At 43.3% G+C, this 23,985-nt stretch overlaps 1 protein-coding gene across 1 annotated transcript in view; it reads left to right on the top strand.

The window, feature by feature from the left end:
* The first annotated feature begins 4,077 nt into the window (after window positions 1–4,077).
* ATP1A1 (ATPase Na+/K+ transporting subunit alpha 1) overlaps window positions 4,078–23,985 on the top strand; it is a 30,448-nt gene continuing 10,540 nt past the window's right edge. The window contains exons 1-12 of the mRNA XM_075905635.2: window positions 4,078–4,282; window positions 12,619–12,732; window positions 14,360–14,419; window positions 15,962–16,165; window positions 16,687–16,800; window positions 17,372–17,506; window positions 17,744–17,861; window positions 18,925–19,193; window positions 20,429–20,627; window positions 22,021–22,130; window positions 23,112–23,246; window positions 23,775–23,967. Coding sequence (XP_075761750.1) covers window positions 4,271–4,282; window positions 12,619–12,732; window positions 14,360–14,419; window positions 15,962–16,165; window positions 16,687–16,800; window positions 17,372–17,506; window positions 17,744–17,861; window positions 18,925–19,193; window positions 20,429–20,627; window positions 22,021–22,130; window positions 23,112–23,246; window positions 23,775–23,967 — 1,663 coding nt within the window. The 5' untranslated portion in view covers window positions 4,078–4,270. The remainder of the gene's footprint in view (window positions 4,283–12,618; window positions 12,733–14,359; window positions 14,420–15,961; window positions 16,166–16,686; window positions 16,801–17,371; window positions 17,507–17,743; window positions 17,862–18,924; window positions 19,194–20,428; window positions 20,628–22,020; window positions 22,131–23,111; window positions 23,247–23,774; window positions 23,968–23,985) is intronic.

Here is a 23,985-nt window from a genome sequence, read left to right as displayed (position 1 = left end):
GAAACAAGGCAAAAACAAATGTGCAAAGCACCTTATTTGTGTTTCTATTCTGTTGAAGTCCAGGAAAGAATAGAGACAATTGTACATTACTTTTAATATTGTCTGCACAAAAACACCCCACATAAATAACAATGATTTGGGCATGTGTATATGCAAATGTATTTTTTCCCCTTAAGTTAATTAAGCATTTTAGGAAAAATTGTAAGTCACCAAAAAATTGAAAACCATGCTCTAACTCTTTCATTCCACTGAAAACAAGGTTTCATTCTCTCTTTGGCTAGCACCACTTCCTGCAATTGAGCTATTTAAGGGTCCACATTTCTGTAATACTAGGAAGCTTTCTTCTTGAAGAAGAAAAGCTACCTCTGTACAGACAGGTCTCCCTTAAATATTAAGATATATTTCAGCATGGTTGAGTTCTGAAATCTGATTAGAGTGATAGAATAGTGGGCCTCCCTGTATTTCCCTAACTCTTACTGCTAGGGCTGAATGTGATCTACTGGGCTAATGAATGAAACATTTATTTGACTGGCTAAATTAGGATCTGTAAGCAGAGGGAGCAAACCAGCAGAATAAGGTAAAAATTTTACACTTTTCATAGCCTTTTAAGGCAAAGGACTTGTGTGATCTGACTTCCTACCTAGCACCAGCCATACTTCCACAGTAATGTTTGGTCAATTCCTTGCAATATTGCTAACTCATGATTTTTGCCAGGAGGCTCATGTTTTCCTTAAAGCTGCAGCTCCTAGAGTCAAGTAGCTATGTGGTGACTTTAACCTTCATTCTTAAAGACAAGGTAAGTTTCTAGCCCTCATGATTATGGAGACAGCTTCAAATTGTGACCTCAGTGCATCCCTAAGGCTCAAACAGAAGGCAAATAAAAAGAACATCAACTGTATTGTGAGATGATGTAAAAATGGTCTTTGGTGAGCCTGACACGTGATTTGTGAACCTTTGGGGTTGGCAATACGGCACTAGTCAGACCTTTCTGGTTATAAGTATGCTTGAAAGCACTACTGTTGGCACACTGAAGTCTAGTGCAATCTTTCAGTTGATTGCTGTTCAGCAGCATTTTTTGCGACGATAGATATAGATATAGCAATTTCTTGCCTCTATATCTATATCTATATGTGGCTGTTTATATTTATTGGCTTGGAGAACAGGCTATAACAAGGCTTTAATACTGGGGTAGCAGGACTACTAGTATTTCAAGTATCCAACCCTGCTCAGATCTGGTCTCCTCAGCATGGTGCCTAAAATGGGGTCAGCACCTAGGCTACGTCTACACTACGAGTCTCTTGCAGAAGAGTAAATGCAAATGGAGCGCTCATTTGAATCCTTTTCCTTTTGTGCAAGAAAAATGCACAAACAATGAGGAAGAACGGCTCTTGCGCAAAAAGGCGCTATCTACACAGCACTTTTTTGTGCAAAAACCTCTTGTGCAAAAGGGGAAGGAAGAGGAAATGCTAATGAGAGCATGACACATACATTTGCTCTTCTGCAAGAGGCTCGTAGTGTAGACGTAGCGCTAGTGGCCCATCTCAATTAGAGGGCCGGATATTGCAAACACCAGTTACAATGTAGTAATGCCAGTGCTAACGACTTTAATGTGGAAGGATACTGATTGCAATCTTTAAACTGTCACTGTTTAACATGGCTTCCCCTACCAACATGGGCAGGGATTCTTCTCTGTAGTGAATAGAGATGTAGCCGTGTTAGTCTGTTGTAGCTGAAACAAGACAGAACTATGTAGCACTTTAAAGGACCGTGACATTTCCAGTTGTAGAGAGGTAGCCATGTTAGTCTGTTTCAGCACAAACAATGAGGAGCTCTGTGGCACCTTTAAAGACTAACAAATTTATCTGGGCGTAAGCTTTTGTGGGCTGGAGCCCACTTCATCAGATGCACAACAAAGTGGACTCCAGCCCACAAAAGCTTATGCCCAGATAAATTTGTTAATCACAGGACTCATTATTTCTGGTTTTCATAGGAAGCTGTTTGGTCTATGTTTACATGCATTTGCTTAATGGCAAGCCAGATAAATGATAGTGTGAACTGGCTTGACTTCTAAATGTGTAGAGCTGATAAATATATCTGCAAAGGTATAGTGTGACTCCATGTTTATTTATGCAATGTAACTGATATGGTATATGAAGAGCCCATTGTGCACTTACAGAATATTGCCACAGACCAATCTGAATGCAAATGACTGCTAGTGATGAATTGAGCAAATCTGGCACGGCTTCAGATCTAGGTTTGCCAGGTGTCCGGTTTTGAACTGGATAGTCAGGTATTTGAGCTTTCTGTCCGGGAAACAAACTGAGAAAATACTGGACTTATAAATGTCCGGTATTTTCTAATTACATTCTATTATCATCATGAGTATTAGTTCGTAGTTGCATACTGCCTGGATGGTAGGCACGTGCACGCTGTGTGAGCGTGCCTACCAACCAGGCAATATGCAACTACGCAATGCGGGGGGTGGGATGGAATCCCCAGGGCCGGACTCATGCATGCACCCCACCGGGACCATGAGTGGGACAGGCAGCGCCCAGGATCTGCGTGAGCCCTGGCCAGCCCTGCTCCCTGCCGGCCAGTTCCCCTCGCTCTATCCTCCTGACCAGCCCCACTCCCCGCCCCCCCCATCCCTTCCCAGCCAGCCCTGCTCCCCCTGACCCCCTCCCCATGAACCCTGCTCCCTGCCAGCCATTTCCCCCCAATCTCCCCCCCCCCCATCTGAGATCAAGTGTGTCGTATTTTTGTTGAAACCATCTGGCAACCCTATTCAGATTCTAAAGTCTTAAAATGAGTTAAAGTGATGAGGAAAGGGTAACACAGGTCTTTAATTTACAGTTACAGCTTCTGGAAATTATTTTTTTATAGATCATATTTCATTCCTATCACTCTCAGGAGAATAATTCTTTTTTAATACTGAAGAATCAGCTTGGACATTTAAAGATGGCTTGGTAGGTCAAGCCCCCCAACGCTTGAAAAGATGCAACATAAACATAATAGCAACAGGAAAATCTTGCGTGTTAGATCTTTCACGAGCATGGAAGGTGTTAGAATGCAGGCATGTAATAAACACACAATGTATGTTCATACACTTCCATGGCAACCTTGAATGCAGGGCATGATTTGCTGCTCCACTTCACCTGGTGCTTTGGCAAAAATATGTCCAAATAAAAAAAAATTATTCACTCATGCCTCGAGTGTTTAACAGTTTCCCAAAACTTAAAAAACAAAAAATAGACTTGTAGCACTGGAAAGACCCCAAAAAAGTAGATGGTGTCCTCAGCTTTCATGAGCACCACCCACTTCTTCAGAGGAATGGTGTTCTTAAAGGTCCAGTTTCTAAATAAATGGGGGGGCACGGAGAGAAGGAAAAAGAATGGGGAAAAAAGGGGAAAGCAACAGAGTATCCATGCTCTAATTTACTTGCAATTTAATTTACACCCACTTTGCCCAAGTATAAAGGCACAAGGTGTAATAAGACTGTAGGTGCATCTTGCTCTCCTCACACCTCTCCTTTGCAAGGGATCTTGTGTCTGTTGTCTAGATTTTGAAAGTGCAGGACTTAGTGCCTTTTTAGTACGAGAAAGGAGCGCGGGGTGCTGCCACTTTTTCCTCCTGATGGGCTGCAGGGAAGATGGGAGGAGGGCGGGGGGAGGGGGGTATGATTTCTTCCTCAGGCTAGGAAGTGCTCCCTGAGCCACGTTTGCCTCAAGCGCCTGGTACCGGGCGAGCCCGGCCGCTCTGCGGGGAGTCGTGTTGGCCGCTCGCAAATGGCCGCGGATCCAAAGGCGGCGCCGCTGTTGAGCCGCGGCAGCCCGTGGCGTCGTGCGGGGGGAGCTGGAGCAGCGCGGGGAGCGGGGGGGGGGGGGCTGCTCTGCAGTGACCGCTCCTCTCCGCAACCGCAGGCTGCAGCCCCCGCCGGGGCCAGGCTGGGCGCTCGCGGGGCTGGGCCGGGGCGGGCGCTGCCGCCATTGGGCGCCCTCCCGCCGCCGGAGTTGGAGGCCGGCGCGCGGCGGCCCCCTGGCGCTGGCTCCACGCGCAGCGGGCGGGGCGGGGCGGGGCCGAGCTCCCTTCTTTAGGCGGCGGGAAGCGGCGGCCGCAGTCGCAGCTCCGGAGTGGCTGAGGCGGGCGGGGGAGCCCGGAGTCCCAGGCGCGGCGGCGGCAGCGGCACCCGGCAGCGGCGCAGGACACGTGGCAGCCCCGCACGCAGCGCCCCGGCCCCCAGCGAGACGCGAACCCCGGCACCGCCGCCGCCATGGGCACCGGGGTGAGCGCGGCGGGGCGGGTGTGGCCCCGCGGGGGGGGGGGAGGGGCGCCCCCTGCCCGGCCGTTGCGCCGGGAGCCGCGTGGCGGGGCTGCCCGCCCGGCTCGGCCCCGCCGCTTCCCCCGCGCAGGTGGCTGCGGAGACGCTCAGCCCAGCTGGGCAGCGGCTGTTCCGCCAGGTGCCTGCCCGGGGCCCCTGCGGGCGAGGCGCTGGGAAGTCTCTAGGGCTGGCGGCGGTGGCGGGGGGGCGCGTGTACACAGGGGGGCGCTGGTTAGCTCTGGGCGCTGAGGGGGAAGAAGGGCTGCTTGGGCCTCTCGAGTGCGGCAACATCCCATGCCCGGCATGGTTGTAGTTAGCTGGGTGTCCACTTAGCGTAGGTGTGGCCACGTTTACCAGCTTCTATAAAACGTGTTCGCTGCCACTAATCTTGGCGCTCGGGGTTCTGTGTTGTTCTTTAGCTCTTTTACCCCGAATGTCCTGGGACAGCCCAGGAAACAGCAGAAGTGTTGGTAATGCTGCTAGACAGTATTGACCTCCCCTGGTTCAAAACATTCTCTGGTTCAGCATGTGTCTGGACTGCAGAGGTTCAAGGTATTTGGTTCCTGAAGGACTGAGACCCTAGCCAGGCAAGAAACCGATGTTTGACCTGTTAGTGATCATACAAGGGAGTATGGGATGCTTATTATGTTGTGGGGGTGTCTTATGGGAAGCAAGTTGTTTTTTTAAAAAAGGAGCAGTACTTGTACGATTTTTCTTTGGAAGGCATTACATCATTCTAGGAATAGAGGGAGACTTGGGGTTTTCAAACTAATCTCTTAGTTTGTTGTAATGGTGAATGAAATTTGCACTAACATGAGAGAAAAGCTTTGTAGAAAAAAATGAGGGAAAAATCTGATGTCTAAACTATCATAAAAACTATCATGGTGAACAGATCCATGTGTAAAAGCCTGACTATCTCCTCTCACTAGGTTCTGTGGAACCTTTCTGATCACTTAATTTTTTTCTCATTTCCCCTCCATTGGCTCTTACAGCTAACAAATTGGCTAAATTTTTCTGATTTTAAAGGTCCTTTCCACTGTGAGGAGAGTGGGTGAATGCATGTTCCAGGCTGAAGATTGTACTAGCACTTCCCAAGTCAGCATGGAAAAAGAAATCTTTCTTGAAAGTGTGGCCATTTAAATATCTTCTGGCTATTATAAAAGTACTGTAGACTTCTTAAAGTACAAGCCTCAGGGGGAAAGTTTGCATGCTAATAGGTACTGTTTGTTTTACAATAGTAGCTAGAGCCAGTGATAAAAGGGGAGGGAAGGAAGGTGTTCAGGATTGGGAAATTTGTTGCATCACACCAAACCTGTTAACTGCTAGCATGGTACAACATAAAAGAATGCTCTGTGTAGTTCTGAACTCTTGAGTAAGAAGCTGTATTAACATTTTTTATTCCTTTCAGCTTGCCAGATAGTAACTGTTGATGAAAAGAGCTTCTTATGGCTGATTATTCATAATTTAAAAAAAAAAAAAGGTTGAGTAAAGCCAAGACTTTTGGAGCAGACAGAGTAGAACATCGTGTCCTAAAACCTGAGTAAAGGGGGAAAAACTTCCCTACCTAGTTGATTATTTAGGTTAAATTTTAAAAATAAAAATCAGTGTCTGTTTTAGATGGTGCACAGGTCACTATGTGGAGTGGTAGGAAACTTTCTGTTTAGGTTCTTAGAACATTTTGGAAAATGTTTTAAAACAACTCTGCTTATTGGTGGTAATATTTAATGCTTACAGTGGTCTGTTTTCAAAGTGCTGTACAAACATTGACTGAGGTAACATTGGATTGATTGTGTTGACATAGATATATGGAATGGCAAGAGAGCCATGAGAACCCAAGACTATGCAGACAATAACTAAAATTTAACTATTTAAATAATTTAAAATTTAAAATAACTAAAATTTTTCAGCAAAGATCTCCTATTTAGTAGCCCAGAAAAACATTGGAAAGTTTAAATGTATCTCAGTCTGTTAGACTGTTTAATTATTTACAGTGGTCCAAAAGGGTAACTGGCACTGCAAACCAGATGTGGCCACTGTAACGAGGTACACTTAATGTACTATATTATGTAAATTGCTTTGGTAAAGCTCTTGTCTCAAACACATTATCAGACATCCTGTACAAACTGTTCACTTCTGTTATAGCCTAAAGGCCTGAGTGGAGGAGTGCATTAAGGCATTTAGAATAGCTGCAGTTGTTTTTTTATTGACAATGGGAGACCATTGGTTATTTTAATATCTATGTAAGTGCTTCTATATAATACAATGTCAAAGTGACACAGGGCATACATACTAAAAGGCATTTTGACCTAGTATGGAACTCTAAAACAAAGGAGTGGGAGGGGTACTAATGGAAAATCTGAGATGATAGTTTGTGTGTGTGTGCACTTAGTCAGAATGTGTGTACTATCTTGTGACTTAACAACACTGTTCAATTGAATGTGTCAAATTGGAGCTTGTAAAGGAAGGGGATGTGAAATGGATCAGAGTGAGGAAAGATTAAAGCATGGTTTAACCACTCTAATATTGTTCATCCATGTTTGCTTGGTTTGTACAAACCGGAAAAGCTTTTCTTTTTTACCAAAGTCAGTTCATGGGAAGAGATAACTGTGCTCTTTGAAACTACTATATATGGGGAAGGGATGAGGTATGGAAACAGGCACTTTACTTATGTGGTAGTGAGGGAGGAGGAATCTGATATCTGGCTGCTTAGCTGGGTTTTTAACCCAAATAGTACAGCCATCAGGAGCTCAGTTCTTCTCCTCTCCTGACATACAATTGTTAGAAGCAGAGACAGCTGGGAGAGAGGGTGAATAGAATGAGATTAACCTGCTTTTTGTGCCATCTTGCCTGAAAATTGCCTATGAAGGAGCAGCAGCTTTAATACTTTGCTCCACATCCTTTTATCAAACTGGTTATAGGATACACACACTGAAGGGTACATTTCACCTCTGGAAGTGTGACTCAAAATTGAAACCTAAGTTCTAGCTAGCCTTCTCTTCTTGCTAGAAACAAGCATAATTGGGGGTGAACAGACCAGCTGAGAAGGGATTCAGGTGAAAGTGTTCAATAGCTATGTGCACTGGATTTCCTATTGGAATAACAGCTTGTTTCCCCTTCATTGTTTTGCTTATAGCTTGTATAGTTGGATGGCAGAGTGGCAGACCTCCTCCCCCTCCCCAAAAGGTTAGCTGATGGATATCTCTATTAGGGATGTGAAAGACTAGTCAACTATTTGCATTTGCTCCCACTTCGTCTGTATCAGAGGCAGTGGGGAGGGAGGAGCAGGAACCAGTGCTGGGGGGAGTCAGTTTAAAAGCTGGTTCCCCCACAGCACCATCTCCATTGTGCTGTTTACCCCTCCACTGCACCCCTGCCTCTAAAGCAGCAGTGTGGAGGTGGCTAGGAGAGGCTGCTCCAGGAGCTGCAGACAAATAACTTTGCCGCAGTAGCTCTTGTCCGCTGGTGGGTTCCAGCTCCCCGCTGGGATCCCCCCTCAGGATAGGGGCTGCTGTTGGATCAGCCTTTGTTCACAGCTAGCCCTGACCACCATGAACAGAGGCTGCTCCATAGCAGCCCCTGCCAGCAGGGGGTTCCAGCTCCCTGCTGGGACCTCCCACAGACAGGGGCTGCCAGACACAGCACAAGCCAGGACTGAGCAAGCCTGGCTCAGTTCTGGCTTGTGCCAGGTCCAGGAGATACCCCTGCTGTGGTTCTGCAGTTTAAATATAGTAGGTGCTGGACTGCCTCCATGCCTATCTCTTATTACATTTTAAACTACAGCGCCACAGTGGGGGTAGCGCCTTCTCTTGGCGACTAATCGTGTAAGTCGATACAATTTGTATTGACTACACAATTCCCAATTATCCTCCTCTTAACATCATTAATCTGTCTATTTTCAGACCGTTGTATCTAGGGAAGTGAAAATGTGTTTATTCAGGTAAACCTATAACTGCTTCAGCGGTTACATGTTTACAGGTGGATGAGGGCCAGGTGGCTCCCCAGGAGCTGCTGCTTGCCAGAAACGTGCTCAAACTTTTGCTCCCTTCTGCCTCTGATAGAGGCAGCAGTGAGGGGAGGGGGCGCACAGCTCCTTGGGCAGCTGGCTTAAAAACAGGTTTCCCACATGCACAGCTCCTGCCTTGCCTCTGTGCTGCTGCCTCTGATACAGAGGCAGCAGCATGTGTGAGAGTGTCCTGCATATAATCAGTGGGCTCGGCTCATGAGTTAACTCTGTATGCATTTACTCTTTGCCATTCTCTCTTATAATTAGGAATGTGAATCTTTCAAAAGCAGTTACTAATTTGTGGGTGTCCAAACTGACTCCTTTAAAAAGGATCTGACTTTCAGAAGGTAATCTGAAATTCCAGTAATCGGGCCCCTGTAAGGTACTGAGTTGGGCACTTAAAATAACTTGGCACCTTTTGAAAAAGCTGGCTACCATGTTGAGCTCTCTTTTGCTGTATATGTTAGACCTGATGTGTCCAAACAGTTCTGAAGCAGTAGCTACTATACTGAGCTAGCAACATTCAACCGGCAAAACAGCCACGTGTGGCTAGTGTGTTGGACGCCATGGTATTAGGCCATCTATTGCTAGTAGTGTCTTCAGTATTCAAGACAATATAGGAGCCTATTGATGTAAGAGGAAACCATGCTTCACAGTAAGACAGCCCCACCTATCAGGAAGGCCTGTTGATTCATGAGTTCACTGGATTTCAGAAGTCCGCTCTGCTTATGCTTCTGATGAAAATAGTTCCTTGGAACACAGAGGGTTATCCGGCATGTATGTGTGGTGTTTTGTCGTGTTTCCCCCCCCCCCCCTCCCCCAATGAATGGGCTTTTGAACAGGGCTGGTTTTAAGTGTAGCTTGCACACAAGCGGGAGGGGGAAGCTGAGTATTGGACTGAAAATAGTAAGTCTGCTTGTTGTGTCCTCCTAGGGTCTGATGAGCATATATCTAAAGTCTCAGTAGCCATTCAGTAAAACTTCTGTGGCAGTTGCTAGTCATTCGAGCAGTGACTCTCAACCTTTCCAGGCTACTGTATCCCTTTCAGGAGCCTGATTTGTCTTGTGTACCCCCAAGTTTCACCACATTTACAGACTACTTGCTTACACAATCAGACATAAAAGTACACGTGTGACAGGACAGTATTGTTAAAAAAATTACTCACTTTCTTATTTTTACCAAACAATTATAAAATCAATTGGAATATAAATACTGTAGTTACATTTGTGTATAGTGTAGAGAACAGTATGAATCACTGTTAAATTTTAGTTTGTATTGACTTTGCTAATGTTGCAAAACCAGGCAAATGTCTAGATGAATTGACATATCCCTGGAAGACCTCTGAGTGTATGTACTTCTGGTTGAGAACCACTGATTCTGATTTTACCACATGCTTACTCCGAGGCAGAGAGCTGAGCACTCAGACTTGGGCGTTTTAAGGAGGAAGAAAGGAAAACACTAGCTATAGCATTTCCTAACTTGATGACCAGCAGTTTTGCTGTCTGTCACTGGGGAAATGATCTTGTTGAGCATCATTTGTTGAACCTTCATGTTGCAACTGTTGTACAGAGGCAGCATTTGGGGAATCAAAATGGAAAATTCCAAGATCAGAGGCAAACTCCTAATTTCCTTCCCACCAAGACAGTGTGACACAAGCCCCACATCTAGGAGCCTGTCACACAAGAACAGAGGCAGTGACTGTAAAGGCAAAGGAAAGGGATTGTGCTTTGACTCTGATCCATGAGGCTCATGTTAGTTGACTTGCTTCTCAGTTTAATGAAACCATGCACAGCAGTCCACACCTTCATTGCTATTGTTAGGCTGCAGTTTTCTGAGTTTTTGGTGCTAGTAATTTGAGTTGCTGCTAATGTTGGAGTCTTAAGCATTTCTAATTTAATGAAGAATCAAAGTTGCCATAACAGACACAGACACTTGACTTTTTTGCATCTCTAATCTTTCTCCTGTTTTGGCTTATTAATATTTGTAGCAGCTACTTTCTGACCAGACAAAATTACAAAAGTATTGGGAGAGTACTATGAAGCAGATGGATTTTACACAATACAATGCACTCCACCCTTTATGTACATTTGGAAATCGCACTTGCTTTTTAAGCTTCAGGAAGATAATTAAATATATATTGTATATAGTATGGGGGTGAATTCTAGTACCAGTTCATAATTTAAAGTGTTAGACTGGAGGATGTGGCTCAAAACTGGCAACTTTTGTAATTTGAAAATATCTTTCAAGTTGGCTTATAGCAGATTCTTGGATTCTGGAATGTCAGTTAGGTACTTAAAAGTTCAGTGCTTGTCCTAAGCATGCTTTCACTTTTTTTTTTTTAAAGGTGGTTTTGGTATGGTGAAGAAAATGTCAAGAATGTTAAGGATCTTTAGGTGTACTTCATTCTTTACAGATAAAAGAGGAGGCAAAGGACAAGTTCCACTCCATTCATTAAAAATAGCCTGCAGCTCTTTTGACTTTTGCACAGCTCTCCCGTGGCTGCATGCGGAAGTATGAAGAACATAAATGCTCATCTCCAGTAACCAGGGGATATGGTACTTTATGGAATCTCTTGTCAACTTGGGCAATGAAAATAGACTGCCTGGTTTCACTTGTTTTTAGTTCATGGTTGGTTTCTTGTTCAGTTGTATGGTGTAACTTAGTGACTTTTTTCAAACTTTTCCATTTATGGACTCCTCAAAAAAATTAGGTGGGAGGTGCAGACCCCTTTTGAAACCTTAGGTATAAGTTGCAGGTCCCCAGGGATCCATAGGCTGAAACCACTGGTGTGTAATTAAATATTTCTCTTCATCCTAAGTTTTATGGAAGGTCATTATTAAATATTGGATCCTGTTAAGATTCTTGGCATGAATTACTCTGATTTACCAGTAATCCAACTTCTGATCAGAGGTGCATGCACAGCATAATGAAGTAGGCTATTGTATTAGTTTTATTATCATCATCCATTTCTTACAATAGCCATTATAGCTTAAGCTTTTATCACAGCCTGTCATTTTAATTGTAGTGGAAAATGTTAGTGATCATTAGGTGTTGCGCAAAAGGGAAGGGGGAAGGACTGTGTCACTTGAGGTTTTGTGCAAGTCTAGAAATTTACCTTTGGGATGGGTGGAGAGGAGAGAGATCATTTGTGCTTCACGGTCCCACTGAAAGAGGCAGGGACACACAGTGCCCAGGGCTTCTAGTGTCTCAGAGAAACACATTATTTGATTTAAAGATGCTTTTGCTTCTTAATTATCATGGTATTTTTGTCTTCCCTTGTCTCTTGATTGCCACAGACATTTGTATGAAAACCGCCTCTGTTGCTTAGGTGCTTGTCTGTAAAGCTCTACAAGTATGTGGATATCCACTTCATAGTTGCAGGCTTCTTGCATCTGTGGATGTGGAGTTGAATATGCATGGCTCATTTTTTGCAGATACAAATTTTGTATCTGTGCAGGGCTCTACTTGTCTGCTGCTGCTTGTTACCCTCCACAACCTGAACTAAGCACCCAAAGACCACAATTTCATGCAAATATTCTGTATAATTGAGGGGAATAAAATGTCTGAAAATACTTATGTAAGCACAATCGGTTTGTTCCATGAGACATAAGCAGCTCTAAGTGGGAGGATTTTGTATGTGTGTCTGTTATCACAAAAGTCGTGTGGTTTTTTTTTTTTTAAAAGCAGACATCCTTATATGCCAAAATATTTAGAGGGCAATCTATTTAAAATAAATCCAGCCTTCAAAAATAATTTGCACTGTTTATTTGGGAGCATGTCAAAAAACAAATTTGTAAGTATCTTGAAGTTAACTCTTCCCAATTTTTTGGGATGCATGCAATGTCAAATCTGTTCTCAGATTGGGTAAACTATTGAATCTCTTCCTGCTTCATCACCCCCTTCAATTAACAGGAGAAACCAAAGAGGAATTCCGAAGGAATTCTGTTTGTACTCTGGAACTGGTTTCTTGTGATGTGGATCTCTTTTTGGTTGGACAGAGGCTCAGACGTCAAAACTGATTAGTGAATAGTATGCAGCTTGCTGTTGTCTAGTAACTTAAGCCAGCGCTTGTAAAATCCCTGGCAGTAATTCCTGTAGCATAGAGATGTTATTGAGCAAACTACTCATTTTTTTAAAATGTAGTTATTTTAACCAGCTTGTTTATAAGTAGTGTAATTTTTAAAGTTGTGTGTGTCTGATATGAAATTCTGTGCAAGGGAAATATAGAATCCATATACACTACTGTACTGAAATAGTTAAGTAACAGTCATTTCTCAAAACACTTCATTCTTCTCAGACTGGACGTGACAAGTATGAGCCTACCGCTACATCAGAACATGGTGCCGGGAAGAAAAAGGGGAAGAAAGAGAAAAAGAGGGATATGGATGAACTGAAAAAGGAAGTTTCATTGGTAAGAAAGTGATGAATGGGAGGTTCTTTAACAACATGCACTGCCTTAAAAACCCCTCTCTAAGTGTCTGCCTTTAAAAATCGTAACATTGGTACAGAGACTTAAAGATATGTAGAAAAACGTTAAAAAAAAAAAAAAAGTCTAGCAACACCTTAAAGATTAACAAAACATGTAGATGGAATCTAGTTAGCTTTATCAGTGCAGCCCTAGTATAAATGTATACCCAAAGTGCAGCTCAGACTGCACTTCTGCTACCCTTCTCACATTGTCCTGCCATGGTGACTCTGGTCCACTATGGAGCATATGCCTTTCTTTTAGACATATCCAGGTATAGCCATTTTAAATGATTAACCAATAAACCTAGGCTTAACTGTTAATCCAAAGGACTGCACGCAACACCCCTCTTACTTCCTGCTGCCTCTGATACAAAGGCAGCAAGTGGTGGTGAGGTAAGCGGTTTCAAGCTGGTTCCCTGCACGTGCCCATTCTATGGAGCTGCCTCCCCTCCCCCCAATCTTCCCCTCCCACAGAGGCAATATCACGGGGAGCAGGCAGGAGCCAGTGCTCAGGGAAAGCTGGCTTTCAGGCCAGCTCCCCACAAGCACCAGATTCCTTGGAACAGCCTGCCACCCCGCCTCCATGCTGCTGCCTCTGATAGGTGAGGGGGAGGTAGGTAGGTGCTGGTACATGTGGAAACCCAGCTCCCCACACATGTTTGCTCCCGCGGAGCTGCTTGCTCCCTGTGCTTTATCAGAGGCAGCAGCCAGGGTGAGAAGAGGGAAATGCCAGAGCAGCCCCTCTCTGCTGGGAGCTCAGGCCACCTGTGGACAGGGGCAGCTGCTGCCCCATGCCACTGCCTCTGTCTCAGAAGCAGCAGCATGGGGTGACAGGTGGGAGACGATTTTTAAAGTGGTCTGCACAAGGAGCCAATTTTTAAATACAGAGGCAACAGTGTGGGGTGGCAGGGGGCTCCCCAAGAGTAGAGCCAGGAGCCTATTACCTGCCAGCCCCACCCCTGGGGAGTATTTTAGTAAGCATGCAACAGCTAAAAATTGTTGCGGCTACACGATTACTAAAATACACAATGTCTAACATCCCTATATTCTTTAGCCAGCTCAGTGATTCTCTATGGCTAGGCTTAAACACTGGCCTCGGGCGCTGCTTTAGATCTTATTTCCGTGCTGTGATGTATGATGTGGAAACAAAGTTGTATTAGCTCTTAATTGCAACCTTACTGTACATGTTAGGAAGGGGAGGTTGGATTGCATAGCAAATCTTCTCTATGTCTCGGTCTCCCTTAAAATAACAAAAAAACTGGGATGCAGACCGCTTTCAGGGTAGTCTTCTCTCATTAGAAATACAATCGTCTCTTGGAGTGTAGCAGCCTTCTAACACACAGTAACGTTGCCTAGAAAAAGCTACTGAATAGTGTTAAGCGGGGTGAGAAGAATGGAAAATGAGTTTACAACTTTGGAACCTTCTCCACTTTAATCACCTTGCTTGCCATGAAAACCTCCATCTTATGATGCTATTATTGGCAAGGGAATGGAGTGTAGCAAGCCAGTAGCCTCTGCTTGCTGTTTATGTATTCCCACTCCAATCTCTTCTCTTCTTTTCTCTCCTTCAGGATGATCATAAACTCTCCCTTGATGAACTTCATCGTAAATATGGAACAGACTTGAGTCGGGTAGGTAGACTGAGAGTCAATTGTTAACTTTTAAAAAGGAACTAGTCCACCAGTATGATAAGCTTGCTGTGAAGGGAGGTCTGGGTGCTGTCAAACTTGATTACCCACTCTTCCAGATAGACTCCCTCTGAGGCTGGGAGACTATCCACTAACAATTCTAGCATTAGAATAGTCAAATATTTCTCTTCTCTCTCCCTCCCCTGCCCAAAAAAATACTGTGTGGTTCAAGTGTTTTAGTTGACTGTTAACAAAGCTGAGAGTGATCCATCTGAATCGTAAGTATTCCAAGGTCAACTTGATTATCATGGGCTCCTAACACACAACCTAAGAAAGTGGAGTTCTTGCTTACATTTTCTTGCACATACATTTGTCTGGGAATCACCTCCTGTAAATCAAGATGTGGCCACAGCGTTAGTAACACTGACCATTAGTAGTTAAAACATTACTTTTGTAACAAAGGTGGCTGGAATCTTGGACAAGAGGCTACTCTCCCAGCTCCACATCAAGTTATTGTATTTGGTAACTAAAGGAATAGAGCTTTTTGAAATAGTCTTATTTAAAGAGCATCTTAATATCCTGATTGTTTTTTTTAGGCAAGTAGAAATGTTCTTATGCAAAAGAGACCTCTTGTGAAGAGAACCATGACTGTTTAAGGCACATACAACCTGTAAATTTCTTTTTCAGGCGCAAAAAAAATAAAATTGTATATAGGTGGGATAACTAGTTAAAATATCAAACTTTTTTAAAGTTTGTCTGATTTTAACTAATTTATATCACCTGTATTCCACTTACATGTTTTTTCCTGAGGCTCGTAAAAATTTGTAAAAGTGTTAGCTTGCTAATATGAATATCACATAAGTGATTTGGCTAGCACTTTGAGCCAGGTACAATGCTGGTTTCATGTTTTGATTGGTGCTGTTTAGTTGACAGCTGTTTCCTGCAAGGTTTGATGCAGTAAGGCCTCTTCTTCTTTTTTTTTTAATTTTACTTTGGCTCTCGAAGCACAATCAGGGGAGAAACTTAATTCTTCATACAAGTCTAACTTTTTTTGAAAACTTGACTTGTGGGTAAAATCAAAATTTCCTTTTTTTGAGTGTCTTAATTCTTGCTTGCACCACAATTTTTGAGCTTCTGACAGTCTGTGAACTAGTCTCGGTGATGAGGAGGATAATAAATTCCACAGTTGTGGCCCCATCGCACCTTTGTTTGACACTGAAGGCCCATCATTATTGTGAACTCTTATACCAAGAAATTACTTGTTAGGTTTTTTGTTTTTAATTGATCAGATTTGCAGTACTAATACTGACCTGTAGACATTAAAGTTACATATGCTCCCATTGTCTCTTCCCCTTTCCATCAGCTTGAAGAAACAGAGGAAAGCTAGACAGGCAGTACCATGTTTCCATTCTTGCGGCAGAGCAGGAATGAACTCAATGGCTTGCTTATCCCACACTCAATCGCAGGACCTCAAACTAAGGAGGCTTGGTGTTATGACTTTCCTGCAGCATTCTAACTGAACTGCCTTTCCAATCTGCATTCTAGGGCTTGACAGTTGCCCGTGCTGCTGAGATTTTGGCTCGGGATGGCCCAAATGCCCTTACACCTCCCCCTACCACTCCTGAATGGGTAAAGTTCTGCCGGCAATTGTTTGGAGGATTCTCCCTCCTGTTGTGGATTGGAGCTGTTCTTTGTTTCCTGGCTTATGGTATCCAGTCTGCGATGGAGGAGGAGCCAAATAACGATAATGTGAGTATTTGTGCTCTAGGCTCACCTGCATTGAGCTGTGTATGGTTGGCTTGCATCTAAACCTTCAGTTCAGGAACTCTTCCTAAGGTTTTCAGGTAATGGGATCAAGTATCAGAGAGGTAGCCGTGTTAGTCCCATTACCTAGAAAAGCGGCGAGGAGTCCTGTGGCATCTTATAGACTAATTAGTCTATAAGGTGCCACAGGACTCTTCGTCGCTTTTCTAGGTAATGGGACTATCTCCATAATTGTTGTCTCACTAGTTTAATTCCTGTGCATCAACATATATGGCCTTCAATCCAGGTCTTCAACAGCTGAATTCCAGCTCACCTCAGATCCCATTAACAGAAGTTTCTGCTGTTTCCCTGAACATAAAATTGACTGTAGCTCTTGATTAACTTGTGCATGTACACTGTGCAAAGGCTGCAAGTAGTGGTGCAGTTTTACTGTAAGCATTAGAAAATAACTAAACCCTTCAATTAGAATCTGGTCTCAGGGTTTTTTGTTTTTTTGCTCATTACAGTTGTATCTGGGTGTTGTGTTGGCAGCTGTCGTCATCATAACTGGCTGCTTCTCTTACTACCAAGAAGCAAAAAGTTCTAAGATCATGGAATCCTTCAAAAATATGGTGCCTCAGGTATGTAGTGTCTGACCTTCCAGTGGTTGAGCTTTAGCTTGCTCAGGATCCTTAACCAGATTAAAATCTCGCTGTCGCTTCTACATCGTCACATTTGGAAGTATTTACTAGTCTTTAACAGACAAGATTTCTCTAATGCAAAGTGGTTGGTATGGCTTTTCATCTGTTAAAAGTGGAAGTTTCATCTTTCTTTTGGCGTTAGCAGAGTTACTTAGTGCATGATAGCTTTACTCTCTGCCGGATGAGCATCACCAGTTATTGGTGTCCAGAAAGGCATTTGACTGCAGCTTCTTGCTATATTGGCCTGATTATAAAGCACTTAAAGAAATTTAGCTCTGAAATTAAAAAGCCCACCTCTCATACATCTTCTATAGGGCCTATCACCACAGCAATAAGGAGCTTTTAATGACCCATCAATTTTATTCATTCACATACCTACCTGAGAGATGTTGCTTTACTTCCATAAGAGGAAACTTTAGGATTCTAGCACCGGTATTTTATTTTTTAAGACTCTGATCCCTTGAAAACTTTTCAGAGTTATTTTTAAAATATTGCATTGACTGTTTTATAGCAAGCCCTTGTGATCAGAAATGGTGAAAAGATGAGCATAAATGCTGAAGGTGTTGTAGTTGGAGATCTAGTGGAGGTGAAAGGAGGAGACAGGATTCCAGCTGACCTTCGTATCATAAGTGCTCATGGCTGTAAGGTGGGTGCATTATATTGAATGTCTCTGACAACACCATACCATAATAAGGGAGTCACTTTTCTAACTAATAAACATGGTTTATTTGTCTTCACATTCATACCTGAATTTATGGGGGTTTTTAAAATGAGGATATAAAAGTGCCCTAGAATTTCCAGGGCATTCCCCATAAATTTCTTCTTTGTCCTGTTTATTTGGCCATTTGTCCAAGAAATAGTGTGACTTGTATCTTCCATGTAGGTGGATAACTCTTCACTCACTGGTGAATCGGAACCTCAGACCAGGTCTCCCGACTTCACAAATGAGAATCCACTGGAGACTAGGAACATCGCTTTCTTTTCCACTAACTGTGTGGAAGGTACATAGCTTTAATACTCTCTCTAAAGTATAAATTATAAAGTAATGTAACACTGGGGGTTAAAACATTAAATCAAGAAACTGTTATGGCAGTACACATTTTTAATGTATAGCTTTATGTATTTGGAAATGAAGGTACTTCACTTTAACCATCCTGTAAACAACCAAGTTATAGGTTCCTGAGAGAGACTAGCTATATCTGGTAATTAACTATTTGTAATTGAACAGTAAGCTTCCGCAGCAGTGTTAGCTTTGAAGTTCATGTTTCCTCCTAGATGTTGCCTAAATCAAATCTTTAAAGAGAGCAACAAACAGGGTTTATACTGCTCCCCTGGTACCATTTGCGCCCAAAGCCCCAACTGATACTGGGGGCACCATAACATAATATTCAGTAACACAAGAGTTGTTGAGAACTTAGAATCCAGTGCCCAGTGGCTTGACCCAGTGTAGCCAGAGAGTGCACAGAGGATTTACAAATAAAAGTTCAATCTTTAGTAAACCTGTGGGGCTCAGATCTGCATGTACTTAGATGTTCCACAATATGTCAAGGTCAGACTGTCAGCCCAGTGTTGGGGGAGAGATTCTACTTCTTGTAACCGGTAACACTTGCTATCTTCTCTCAGAAGGGATAGGCCCCAAAATAGGGACTGATATTTTGGAAGGGATCCCCTTTTGCTGTGGTAAGCAAGAAGGTCATCTGTGCCTACTTACATCCTCCTGTGCCTGGCTTACATTATTGCTTTAGCAGAAAGCTACCTGGCCTCTTAAACTCTATGGCTGCACTGCCATGCAGCAGGTTTTTAAATACTGGTTGGAAGAATTCAGAGAAGAGGTATGAGAAGGCTGTATAGCAATCGTAGTTTTATTTAGCAATCTCTAACCCAGCCCAGGCTTAGGAATTATTGGGTAATCTCATGCTCGATGTGGATGAAGGCATAAAAATTGTGTGAACGAACAGGTGTTTGAAATGAACATACAGTGATCTGGTCAAGCACCTTCAAATTCAGCCAGAGTTTTTGGCATTTGTTAGTGCTCTGTTAAAGCCTGTGTTGTCTGATTTCTAGGCACTGCCCGAGGTATTGTCATTAACATTGGAGATAATACTGTGATGGGCCGCATTGCCACTCTCGCATCTGGACTGGAAGGGGGGAAAACTCCCATTGCTGAAGAGATTGAGCATTTTATCCACATCATCACTGGAGTGGCTGTGTTTCTGGGAGTCAGCTTCTTCATACTCTCACTGATCCTTGAATACACCTGGCTGGAGGCTGTCATCTTCCTCATTGGCATCATTGTTGCCAATGTTCCGGAGGGCCTGCTTGCTACTGTCACGGTGAGCTGGAGGGGAATATTGACAAAAGTTTTATATTCTTTACACTTCCCCTGTCTTGGGTTCTACTTGAAGGCAAACAGCCGTGTAACAGAGGTGTTCTCACTGCTGAACGAGCCATCTTGGCTAGTGTGGGTGAAGCCAATCTGTGACCATGACTGTTTCTCAGATTGATTTATTGCCTAGTATTGAATATGTTTTTGCCTAGCACCAGCTCATCCTAACTACACTGGAACCCGTTTGTAAAACTAATCACTGTTTCAAAACGGTTCAGCTAGTCTAGATAGGCCCCAAATGACTAGATCATAAAAATGTTTGATATTGCAAGGCTATTACTAGCTAAAAGTCAGGAAAATATCATTCCCTTCCTTATCTAGTGGAATGTAAGACATTTTAAGCTCTAATTTTAAAAAATTATTTTGAAGTTACCTTTCATCTGCAGGCTCATGCCTTGGAGTTTCCCAACTGAATGGCTTTGAAAGGCTGCAGGTGGTACCTTCCTTCTTGCCTCTAGGGTGCTCAACCTCATTCCACCCCAGACTCTGGCCCCACCTGCCTCTTCTTGCCCTTTTCCTTCCCATCCCATCCCTACTCCTAAGTATACCCCTCTCTGCTCCTCCACTCTCCCCTAGTGTGCCATGGAACATGCGATTTCCAAGGACAAGAGGCACTGGGGGGAAGAAAGGGAGTTTGGGTGTTAAGCATTAAGCCAATAGCATTTAACATCAGATTGTAAATCAGGACCATCTCTAGCTAAACTATTTCAAAAGCTCTCATGTTCTTGAGTGGTTTCTGTATTCTGTTAGCATTTCCTTTGACAGCCTTCTGATCCAGGATGTGATACTTTGAGAAGTTTGACGGAGAAAACGCAGTGTGGTCTAAATGAATCTAAGAATCAGTGCCTTCTGCTCTTACGGGGGAGTGGTAACTGCAGCTCTTAAATGCAAAATTACTGCACTCTAGTGCCAGTTGTGGTCTATGACAGACTAAGACCGCAGTAAATAGACCTAAGCTACGCAATTCCAACTACACGAATAACGTAGCTGGAGTTGTTGTCCTTTAGGTCATGATACCGAAGGATCGATAGGAGAAATTCTTGTGTTGACTTTTGTGATCTGCAGCCAATAAGATGGGTCTTACTAGACCTGCTAAATTGACCGTGGATCAGTTTTCATAGCTGCAGTAGACCTAACTCAGTGTGTCAGCATCTGCCTGATTCTTCCATCTACCTCCCCCAGGTGTGTCTGACACTGACAGCCAAGCGTATGGCTCGTAAGAACTGTCTAGTAAAGAACTTGGAAGCTGTAGAAACCCTGGGCTCCACATCCACCATCTGCTCCGACAAAACAGGCACCCTGACTCAGAACCGTATGACAGTTGCCCACATGTGGTTTGACAATCAGATTCATGAGGCGGACACCACAGAGAACCAGAGTGGTAAGAACAGTTCTCTCAATTAGGGTTTCTAATTAGTGTGTTTGGGATTAGAGGTGTCTTGCCTTACAGATAGTGTGTAAAGATTTTATGTGGAATGCAGAGGTGGGAGGGTTTAGAACTTGTGTGGTATGGTTTCTGGTTAATCAATAAAAACCTCATTATGGCCCATGTTGTAAATGCCTCTCTATCTGAATGTACACTCATTGGACTGATAACTTAGATGGCAGGCATTGGAAAGATCACTTCTAGGTCTTAGTCAGATTTGGAACTCTAGGACCTCAAATATCCAAAGTATGAGTGTTATGTAAAGTGCCTGTGATTGTGCACTTCCATCCTAGCTCTGCCAGTGTTTAACTTCTCTAAATGAATGCAACACTCGGGTAGTGCAGGTGCACTTGCACTGGTGTGAAAGACTAGGTCTTGTCTTGCTTGTCTGATCCATTTTTGAAAGCAGCTGCATCTGGTCTACACTAGTACTTCAACCATGTTTAATACAGTGCAAAGTGTCATATCAAGTCATTTGAATACAAAGCATTATTGGAAGCACGTGAAGTGCTGTATAAACATTTGGCCTCGTTATAGTAGTAATAAACACTGGGTCTTAGTCAACGAAGGACAGTGTTGTCTGTCGTCATTGTCAAGTCCAAGTCGAGTCTCAAGTCACTACAGTTCGAGTCTCAAGTTTTAATTTAAAAAATGTCAAGTCACTTTTGTACAAGCCATGAATATCGACATTTTTGGACAATTTTTTCACCAAGTTGATTTAACAAAATTAGCAAGTCTCAAGTCACAAACAGTGAACCAGAGTTGAGTCACCTAGGCGACTTAAGTTGGACTCGAGTTTAAGTTATGGGACTCGAGTCAACTCTGAAGGAAAATCTTTGCTGCTTACCAGTTGTTCATCCCTATTAGAAAATGACTTAACAGGCGATTGTCTATAGTTTATGCTTTCCAGGGAAAGCATTTCAGTTCTTGTAATTTTTGAAACTCCTAATACCCTGTATGTATGTTATTGAGATGGAGTTTCCCTAACAGTGAGTGGGAGAGCTATAGAGGAACCCAGGAGTTGTGATCAGTGTGAAAGGAAGCCCATCTGACCCTTGCTGCTGCTGAAAACATAACTAGTAGTATATAGAATCAAGACTAAGGCCTTTCCTTAAAACCTTTAGCTACTTTGTTAATCCCTAGGCTTTTTGTTACTCACCACCTGCTCACCAAAGTAACTTGTTGGCTTAAATCTAGGAAAAAAGCAGCAGATGCAAAACTCCCAGTAGGACAGGTATAAGCTTTCTTACACTCAGAGGTAGAAAAGACTGACTTTACACTGAGCTGAATGAAGCCTTTTCACTGATATTTGGCAGTTTTACATTTTTCTTTTCCCCCCTCCTTCCAGGTGCTTCCTTTGACAAGAGTTCTCCCACTTGGAGTGCTCTGTCCAGAGTTGCAGGTCTTTGCAACCGTGCTGTGTTCCAGGCTAACCAAGAAAATCTACCTATACTCAAGGTCAGTTCAGTAAAGGCACCCTAAATGATTCTGCCAACCGTTTTTGCTCTGATTCATTGGTGTTATTGCACTGCCTTCACTATTCTACACTACTAGATTGTAAGACTCCAGGAGTGGGCATAGGTTAATGGGGGAGGTATAGGGAGGGAAGGCCAGCTGGGACTTCTGGCTTTTTCCTACAAAAACTGTTCCCCCAACTTTCCCCTGTGGGGGTGGGGGTCTCCCTTTCTGTGTTTTCTGACGGGGACAGAGGTGGTTCCTGATGGTAGCTGATTGATGATCTTTGCCTTATGCTGTCCCCCTGACATCTGCAGGTTAAGGGAGTCCAACACTGCATGTCTGTTCTCTTCTCTCTTCTGGTTATTCCCACATAGTATATGGGGGCGGGGGAGGGGTTTCCATGGAAAGTATACTTTGCTTTATAGAAACTGGGGGAGATGGGCCTAAAAGCAAAGTGAGCAGCTGCCATAGAATCTTTCATTAACTGCACCATACACTTGTACCTAATCTTGTCTGACCTCTTGACATAATTGTATGGCACTAAAGCAAATTGCACATGGAGAGAAGTGTGGAGAAGAGATGCTAAGATCCAGCCTCATCCAGCACTGCTCAGTTTTTGACATGTTCATTATGTTGCTTAATGCGTTATTGGATATTATGCTGATGTGCGTGGAAGAACCCATGTAGAACAAAATAATTCTTGACTATGCCTTGATACTGGTTCTGTGACTGTAAATCAGTATCTGTTTTTTATATCTATCCATTGTCATAACTTTTAATAGTTCTTGTAACCCTGCTTCTTGCATCTTGCATATCTTGGAGCCATTAAAAAGAATTTTGTCCCTGTTGATTACATAACTTTCTCCATGATCCAGAGGTTTGCTTGGCTTTGGTTTCGCCTTATTTGAAGTACTTGGTCTCTTTTTCTGAAAGGAGTGAGCAGAAGCAAATTTTACAATGTGTGAAATTTTATTTTAACAGAGGGCAGTTGCAGGTGATGCATCTGAATCTGCACTTTTAAAATGTATCGAAGTGTGCTGTGGCTCTGTCAAAGAGATGAGAGAAAGGAATGCTAAAGTAGTGGAAATACCATTCAACTCTACCAACAAATACCAGGTAAAAGACGGCAAGATCCTCTTGAGGGATGAAGGTTCCTGGACCCTATTTGATTACACAGTGCTTAAGGCTAGATGAGCCCTAAATAATACCTAGCACTGTCTGCCGTGGAATTGCATTGACTTCAACTAGGACATAAGATTTTTATTTATTTATTATGTATCTGGGGGTTTCATAGTGCATCCTTTGTGAGAGGTGACTGGGAGAGGTTGAATCTGTGGAACTAAATGAATTGCAGATATGATCTTTTGAAATTAAACCCCTGCAGTAAAGTTTAATATCCTTGGTTACACAGGGGTGTAGGAGAGCACTTGCCGGAATTCCTCCTTCCACAGCACCTTAAAGTGATCGGTCTTAATACTCCAAATTCACCCCTGTTGCTATTTAGTAGTGAGTGTTAATCGCTTTCTGCCTATGACGCCTTCAAATCACTAATAAATCACTATTCTGTGAGGCATTTTTAATGGAAGCAATTCCATTAATCTTGTTACACACACAGCTGTAAAAGGCTCTTTTCTTACAACTCAGCTGTCCATCCATATGAATGCTAATCCATCAGAATCTCGCTACCTGCTGGTGATGAAGGGAGCCCCGGAGAGAATCCTGGATCGGTGCAGCTCCATTTTGATCCATGGGAAAGAACAGCCACTGGATGAGGAGACAAAAGATGCTTTTCAAAATGCCTACCTTGAATTGGGAGGCCTTGGGGAGAGAGTACTAGGTAAGGCATTGCAGTTAT

This window comes from Pelodiscus sinensis, chromosome 1 (genome assembly GCF_052426305.1).
Source record: "Pelodiscus sinensis isolate ZL-2025 chromosome 1, ASM5242630v1, whole genome shotgun sequence".
Taxonomy (NCBI): domain Eukaryota; kingdom Metazoa; phylum Chordata; order Testudines; family Trionychidae; genus Pelodiscus; species Pelodiscus sinensis.
Note: the sequence above shows the minus strand (reverse complement) of the source record. Positions and strands in the feature narration are given on the sequence as shown.